Source organism: Etheostoma cragini, chromosome 8, assembly GCF_013103735.1.
Source record: "Etheostoma cragini isolate CJK2018 chromosome 8, CSU_Ecrag_1.0, whole genome shotgun sequence".
Lineage (NCBI taxonomy): Eukaryota > Metazoa > Chordata > Actinopteri > Perciformes > Percidae > Etheostoma > Etheostoma cragini.
The window spans coordinates 26,501,847-26,509,970 of record NC_048414.1 but is presented as its reverse complement, the minus strand read 5'-3'; the positions used below and the strand labels follow the sequence as shown (position 1 = coordinate 26,509,970).

General features: G+C 42.1%; 2 protein-coding genes across 4 annotated transcripts in view; one reads left to right on the top strand and one right to left on the bottom strand.

The window, feature by feature from the left end:
• fnbp4 (formin binding protein 4) overlaps positions 1 to 4,707 on the bottom strand; it is an 8,344-nt gene extending 3,637 nt beyond the window's left edge. The window contains exons 1-10 of one of the 3 annotated variants that reach the window (XM_034878346.1): positions 4,437 to 4,707; positions 3,747 to 3,824; positions 3,529 to 3,644; positions 2,471 to 2,645; positions 1,591 to 1,738; positions 1,414 to 1,501; positions 962 to 1,309; positions 634 to 826; positions 355 to 494; positions 165 to 269 (exon numbers count right to left, since the gene is read on the bottom strand). In XM_034878346.1, coding sequence (XP_034734237.1) covers positions 165 to 269; positions 355 to 494; positions 634 to 826; positions 962 to 1,309; positions 1,414 to 1,501; positions 1,591 to 1,738; positions 2,471 to 2,645; positions 3,529 to 3,644; positions 3,747 to 3,824; positions 4,437 to 4,440 — 1,395 coding nt within the window. In that variant the 5' untranslated portion in view covers positions 4,441 to 4,707. Of the gene's footprint in view, positions 1 to 164; positions 270 to 354; positions 495 to 633; positions 827 to 961; positions 1,310 to 1,413; positions 1,502 to 1,590; positions 1,739 to 2,470; positions 2,646 to 3,528; positions 3,645 to 3,746; positions 3,825 to 4,316 lie in introns of all 3 variants that reach the window. The other 2 variants (XM_034878345.1, XM_034878344.1) reach the window with 2 other exon arrangements.
• An 86-nt stretch (positions 4,708 to 4,793) lies between these two features.
• bscl2 (BSCL2 lipid droplet biogenesis associated, seipin) lies at positions 4,794 to 6,595 on the top strand. Its single transcript, XM_034878412.1, has one exon. It carries the CDS (start codon positions 5,195 to 5,197, stop codon positions 6,443 to 6,445), a length of 1,251 nt encoding a protein of 416 aa, XP_034734303.1. The 5' UTR covers positions 4,794 to 5,194; the 3' UTR covers positions 6,446 to 6,595.
• Positions 6,596 to 8,124: the final 1,529 nt, after the last annotated feature.

Below are 8,124 nucleotides of genomic sequence, written 5' to 3'. Positions count from 1 at the left end.
CAATGACACCTTTTGATGGATTCTTATGAGAATTATAAATATGAAGTACTACCACGCCTGTGTGGAAAATTATATGAAACAAAATGAAGCATTAAATATTTTAGAAATCACACTGGAATATCTACAGCCGGAGTCTATGAGTAACTGTACCATTATCCTCTCACCTCAGTTTGTAGCAGAAGAAACTGAAAATTAGAGATCGCCTTTTTGTTTATCCCCAAGAACTCCATCTTGCTGGTTAAGGTGTTAGCCAGTTGCCCGATCTGAAACTACATTTTTTCCCCAGTATTAATAAAACATGTATCAAAAGAGATTGCCACAAAAATGATGAGTTTGTAATGGTAACACTGTTACCTTGAGCTCAGGTGTTTCTACTTTGAGCTCAGGTGTTTCCACCTCTTCTTTCACCGGCGGTTTTGTAACGGTTTTCTCCTCGGAACTGTCCGTTTCCTTGTCTTCTCCTTCCGCAACACTCTCTAGGACTTTAGAAAGTGCTACAAGAGAGAAAAAAAGGGATTTTTTTATTTAGCAAGCAGGGATTTTTTGTCTTCAATATATTTAATAAGTGGGATATTTATGCATTTTTCACCCACTCCCATCATGCATGCCACATTTGTAATTATTTAGACTCACTCGTCTCTGTGTGGTCCTGTAGATCTGAGCCCCTGCTATTTGAGTCAGGGCTGGAAGCAGAGGGGAAGGCAGTCTTCCACCGGCTTTTCTTAAGTGTAAGGCCTTGAGAACCAGAAGCTTCGTGGCTCGTCTCAGAACAAGGACTGGAGCCCGCTGCACTCACATCACCCTCCTCCAGCGCCCGGAGCTCAGCCTAGGAGCAAGACAACAGGTCAGAAGTGGGTTACATAGACAATATCATATATTTTGAATTGCCACTGCTGTACATTTAAAAAAAAAATAGGTAAACCCTGCACATGTCAAAGCTGTAAAACCCTTTTAGACGCACCTTTTTCCTCTCCAGAGCCAGTTCCAGCTCCATTGTGTCTTCCTCTGTCTCCTCTTCAGCATCTGAGTTGTCGCCTGACTGCTTCTTAGCGCCAAGATCTTTCTGGACCGTGGGTACTGGGTCAGGGTCCAGCAGAGGGATAGAGGGGGATGCTGCAAGGCGAACACCTTCTCCATCAGAATCCAGACTGTTCTCAGTCTCGCTTGAGCCTTTAAGCAGTCTTTTTCTCCATTTTTCTTCAGCTTCTTTCACTTCGGAAGGAATCAGAGGCCCAAGAAGCGTTGCAGCGACTCCACAGCGCTCCTCCTCTTCACTTGTGAGGCCTACAACACTCTCAATCACCTCCTTTTAGACAACACATGAGGGTGATATATTACAAATCCGAATAACAGTCCTTAAACCCCACAGAATCAAGTTAGTGCACATTTGTGTTGGACTTCAATGAAACTTGCCTTCACTTTGGTCTCTTTCACTGAGTGTAGAGCTGCAGCATTTTCCTTGGTGTCATAAGCTGCATGCCTTGTGCCATTGGCATTAGAGCTACAAAGAAAGAAAATGAATAAACACAGCTGATTTTTTGTACTAGAGACCACAATAATGAATACTGTCATTCTGTCAGTTCCTCCTACCTTTTGTCATTCTGCTCCAGGCTTTGCACCTGATCAGCTAGATAATGCGGCAGCTCCCAGGACACCTCATTGGTTACAGTGTTCCAGTAGTAGTAGCAGCCAGAGTTCTCATCCCACACCTCCTGCCAGTCTCCCATCTCAACACCCACTGCAAAAATAAATTATACATCTATATATTAATGGAGCTGGGACCATCAGATGTGTTGTGCAGAAGTCAGGTTGATACACAGCAGACAGCCCTATTGGACAACTGTTAGAATTCATATTAAGAGTGTGCAAAGCAGTAATCAGAGCTAAGGGTGGCTACTTTAAAGAATTTTGAATATAAGACATGTTTTAGTTATTTTAGACTTTTTGGTTAGGCACATTATTCCATGTGTGCATTCATAGTTCTGATGCCTTCAGTTATAATCTACATTGTAAATAGTCATGAAAATAAAGAAAGGCATTGAATGAGAAGGTGTGTCCACCCTTTTGGTCTGGTATGTATATATGCGCGCACATACACACCTCAATTTAGGCTGAATCCTGAATGACTCCATCATTGTGTAGCAAATTGGAAACAAAATATCACCAAAATTCTGTTGTTCTAAAGGTGGCTGGTAGATTTCATGTTCAAAGCAGTTAAGTTGTATCAAGGGTTTAAGGTGATTAATATAAAAAAAACATAATGGGTTGTCTTTCTTCAAAATACGCCAGTAGCTTTAATAACCAGGCTGGAATAACCAATCTGATTAAATTGGTTATTAGGAGTATAATTAATATGAAATTGCTCCGTTAAATTAGTATACCACAGGTATTTGAAAAAGAGTCCATTGTCAATCAGAAGGACATCAGAACATAACATTTTTTTCATCTTAGATACAGTATAGACCGTTACCTCCAGCAAGCGAGTACTCAGTATTGTACTCAAACAATGTGTGTTGTTGGTTTTGTTCTTCATTGGCGGCTGGCTGCTGAGTATTAACCTCAGGTCTGGGTGGGGTGCTAGTTGGGACCGAAGGGTGTGATGCTGCATCCTCTGAACTTGGCTGAGTGGTGATTGCATCAATTTCCTGTGGTGGGAAAAATGGCAACATGATTTATATTTTTGAAAAAACTGTGTTTTAGAATGAACCACACTTTACTTAGCACTAGTCTTTACTTTAATGATAATAATATTAATTGGGAGTCACGTGATCAGCTGGACTTAAAGTGTAGCTCCTGGCCCAACTTAGCCAAAAAGTTGTTATATAAAGTCCCAACTCCAACTTATTCCACCTTGTGCTCGATAGTTACTTAAAAAAGAATGGCAAACAATAGCAGAACTACAGTTCTAGCACTACAGTGGGGATCAACAACGACGGGACGCTCACTGCTATCAATGCTCATCTTTCCTCTGTGTTTTTTGGCCCTGGGACGCGTTCTTGTGTCTCAGTGTATTGTTCGTTAATTGTATAATAGAGAATATTAATGACAAAAAATATACTAAAGTAATAATGTAAATTAATGACAACCCAGGCCCAGATTAGAAACCTACGCAAGATTGATCCTAAAATCAGAAAACCCCAAACCTGCAATTTACTTTGTACATATTTGCCGCCACCAAATAATTTTCCACAATGAGTAGGGCCCACAGATCCAATCACAATCTCTACTTTCACATCATAACTACATACTGTGCTTCTGAACAGGTTGGGGCCAGATAAAGCTAATTCCAGTTGGCTCATTATGCATCTTAATTACACATTTTACATCAAGAAAACTGGTTTAACACATTGTGTCTTAGATATTGTGAACCGTTCATACATACATCTTATGCAGTAGCCCATCGTCTTAACTGTACCACCAGGTATGCTAATTATCTTGAATTTATGCATCATAAAAGAAAACACTCAACATCAAAATTGGCTCAGTAGCAAAAACAGAGAATTAAGAAATGTAGCAAATAGTACTCACAGCCATGAAATTGGCCAATGTGCTGTCAATGTCAGCTGACTTTGTCGTTGCATGCTGAGATTCTCCAGCATCTTCTTCATCACTGTCATCATAGGCTCCAAGCAAGGACAATCCCTCTAAAAGGTAGACATATAAAAAAAAAAAAAAAACTTTCAATCAACTGGTTTTCCCAATGCCTGAGAACCAAAAATAGCTCCACACATTCACAGTTACTCTACCGGTTGCTTTTGCTGCGGGAGTCTTCATGTTTGTGAGCCTTTCTCTCACGAATCTGAGTCCATCGCCCTCCTGTTCATCTGCAACACAATGCCAGCCAAGATGTTAGCATTGAACTTCAACAGTTGCTACAGCAAGCTAGATTGAGGCTAACGTACATAAATACTCACTCCCTTAGCTAGATAAAGCACGAAAAATGTCACGGTATTTGTGTTAGCTAGTCGGGTAAATTGTGTTGAGTTAACTGGCCCAGTCACCTGGTTTTAAGCCTATTTTGGCATGCTCACATACCTAGCTAATAGCTAGCTGAGCACGCTAGCTAGGCGATAGCTTCTGGTCGATCCAATTACAAACATTACTGTTTCGTGTCATTAGCTAGCACCTAACGTTAGCTATAATTTGGCTTGGCTATTTCTTTGTAATGGTGTATTTTTGAAACCAGACACTCAACAGCTAGCTAAATTTTGTTAGCTAAATCGATTTTTATGAAATAGGCCCATTTTATACACCTCGAGCATTTAGCTAGCATTCAACTAGCCTGTCGCTATCAAGCCACTGAGAAAGAAAAATACCATCGGATCCCGAGGGTGCTTCTTCCCTCTCTCCGACATTCCCACTGCGGAGCCCGGGAGGTGAAAGCTGTAGGATCGTTCTCCGACCGATCACTCCTCCTGTGAGGCGACTTTTCTTACCCATCGTTGTCTCTCAGTCTAGTGGCCTGCTCCCTTCCCCGGCGTAGTTGTTGCGGCTCTGCTGCTTGGTAGGTAATGGATGCTAGATCGCATCCGACACACGTGCCGACGTCAACATGAGCATAAAGCGCATGCGTCGATGCGTAGGCTTCAACACCATTCAGACGTTATTGCTACAGTTTCTATTTAACATACACTCGTGGCCTCTTTGGTGCTAATGTTAATAACCTCTCCCCAATTTCGGTTCACGGCACATTTATTTTCAGTCTTCGGCTGCAATAAGGGACGTGAAGCCAAAGTGTATTGTGGCCTGTGCAGTATGGGCGTAAACGGTTGCGATCTAGCATCTACCCTGCTGCTTGGCTTCGAAGAGGGCACAAATGAAGGTATCAACTTCCGGTTCATATGGTCATGTTTGGAAAGTAAACCAGACACGGTTTAAGTAATAGAGAATTATATGCAGCCTATGGATATAATTTAGCAGCAATGTTTTTTAATGCGACACCATTTGAGTAAGTCAGTTAGATAACCGCCCGACATTTAGAAGCCAGGAATATTTTCATTTTTATCGAGTAACGTTAGCTTAACGGTACCTACGTTGTGGACCAAACTAGCAGCAACTATCGTTAGCTTAACAAGCTAAAAAAGCTAGCAAAGTGAATGTGTAACGTTAGCTAGCTAGTCGAGCAAACTGGCTAGTCATGGGAAAGTGTGGGTAAGCAATTAGCTATACAGTTTCGGAGGGGAGCCGCCCATCGATGTATGAACATAAAGACCCACCACAGAGGCAGCAGTCGAAAGGGCTCGAAAGAGGAACAACTGCCCAGACCAGTACCAGAAAGAGGTCCGGATCAGACATAATGGGGGACTATATGGGACCGGTTTTAAACTGGCTCCAAAATGTGGCAGCTGTTACTCTCCTCAAAGCCCGGCGGACTTTATTTCAGGCTGCCATCCTGTTTTGTGTCCTGGTTCTGCTACTTTGGGTGTCCGTATTTCTCTACGGAAGCTTCTATTACTCATACATGCCCAGTGTGAGCTTCTCCACCCCTGTGCACTTCTACTACACCTCTGATTGTGATTCCTCAGAGTCATCACTTTGTTCATTCCCCACGGCAAACATCTCTTTCATGAAGAATGAGAGGGACCTTGTGATGGCTTACGGTCAGCCTTATCGAGTGTCTTTGGAGTTGGAGATGCCAGAGTCTCCAGTGAATGAACGCTTGGGTATGTTCATGATCAAGATATCTTGCTACACCAAGGGTGGAAAGACAGTCGCATCAGTGGGCCGATCTACCATTCTGCATTACCGCTCCAACCTTCTGCAGAGCCTGAGTACTTTAATGTTCTCTCCTTTCTTTCTGACCGGGATGGCTGAGCAGAAGCAACTCATAGAAGTTGAGCTCTTCTCAGATTACAAGACAAATGCTTATCAACCCTCTGTCGGTGCAGTCATTGAGATCCAGTCCAAACGAGTTCAGATCTACTCATCTCATCTCCGAATCCACGCTTTCTTCACTGGCATACGATATGTTCTATACAACTTCCCCCTGACATCTGCAGTGATTGGCGTAGCCACCAACTTTGCCTTCCTCAGTGTCATTGTGCTGTTCAGCTACCTGCAATTCATATGGGGCGGGATCTGGCCTCCAGATCAAGTAAGAGTCCGGGTCATGATGGGAGACAACACCCGTATCCAGCAGAGGAGAGAGGAGGCTCGGAAGCGCATGGAGAAGGAAAACTCGCAGAAGGACCTGTGTGCTCCTCTATTGATAGGATCCGTGAGTGATGCATCTGATTTCCAGGAAAATCACACAGTAGCAGAGCCGTCGCCAAAGAAGCCCTCAGAAAGTTCGGACGCACCCGGGGCTGATGTGCCAGAGGAGGAAGGGTCTCACGACTCCTCTCACGAGGAGAAAGACGGCCCCAACGTGTTGGATGGCTGCCAGCTGCCTAACCAGGGTGAGACCTTACTCCGACAGAGACCTGCGCCTTGGATGAGCCTGTAAACAACGCCATTGCACACACTTAAAGCACTGATAGTGGAATAGAATGTGGCAGTTTGAAACCCCCCAGTTTGAGTCAGCCTATTATAGATGCATGCTAATATTATACCTGTGTTGTTGTAGCTAACAAACTGCTGCTTATTGTCTTATTTTCTACAGTCTAGTGTTTTGCTATCTTAGTTTGGATGATTCCTATTGCAGGGGACACTAAATTTCAGCTCTGGCTTGTCCAACAGTATTGCCTAGGGAGACCTTGATGAATTACACAGGAGCACTTAATGAACACTCCATTGAGGAGACAACTAGACAGGCAGTACAGTGTAAACACAATGTGTTATTGTGCAGTGCCGTCCCTGTTCTCCTGAAGGTGTATTTAGCTAATCCTCAAAGTCATTACAGGCACCGTTAACACAGATACATAATTGTGTGGCCCACCAACCTCCAAAATGAGACAATCCTGAGACAAAACATTCCCTTATCATGTACAGTGGCTTGCATAAGTTTACACACCCATGCTAAAGTTGATTAAAAAGAGGAATCAAAAAAATCTTCTTAATGCCTTCATTTAAAAAAATTAGGAAACTCTAGCCTTTTAAGGACACCAATTTTCTTTGTGAATGATTAATGTATTGGAAATACATTGTAAGTATCCTGGATCCATGAAATAACTGGCTTTTAAAAATACAAACCTGCCTGCCTCTATGGAAATTTAACATAGGGTTGTGCCCCCTGTATTTTAAGGAATTTGTTCATTTACAATACATTATTCATTCACAAATAAAATTGGTGTCCTTTAAAAGATTGGATTTTCCTAATTTTAATTAAGGCATTAGGATCAATTACATTTCATTTTAGTTATTGCTCTTTTTAATCAACTTTAGCATGGGTGTGTAAACGTATTCAAGCCACTGTAGCTGCCAACATAGACTCCTTGAATCTGTAGATAGTCAAACGGTTATACATGAAGAGGTGTGGTTGATAGAAAGTGGCGGATTGTTCTCGTCCACTGACCTGTGACCTATGAATGACCTGATGCTGTCATGTAAGCTTCCCTTAGTCTCGTCATACCACAATATGGTGTTTTTTGGAAATTTCAACACAAACACAACCTTTTTAAAGTCAGTTGAATCTTCCCATTTTTGTTACTGCTTCCATGCCTGTAATGTTGCACTTTTTCCCCACAAGACATCCAGTCTACAATAGCTGGATGCACACATTTTGACCCTAGGCCTTCTTCACACCAGACGTTCTGATATGTCATAGTAGAAAAATAACAAGATGCCTCCATTTTATTTAAGGGTCCCAGTGAGAGTGACAGAAAGCCCACATGCACAATACCAGGAAGTTGAAATTAAAGCAGCTAATTATTTACACTTGTGCTTTTCCTACTGTGAAAAGCCAATTTGTCTGCTGTGAAAAAGGCCTGTCCTACCATGATAATAACACATTGACCCTCTTGATAAACAGTGCAGACATCAGTAGACATGATTCTGTTTTTGGAATGTAGCTGCCACGTACTTGAAACCATTTCTTTTATTTCCTAGAATAATTCACATCCTTTTTAGAGGATATGCACAACCATGCCTCGTGATTCTTTTTTTAACAGAGGCTCTCTCATAGCAATTTGATTTGGAAAATGTGCCCAAAAGAGTGTCTTTGTTTTTAATAAGGTCTTAGAAAAC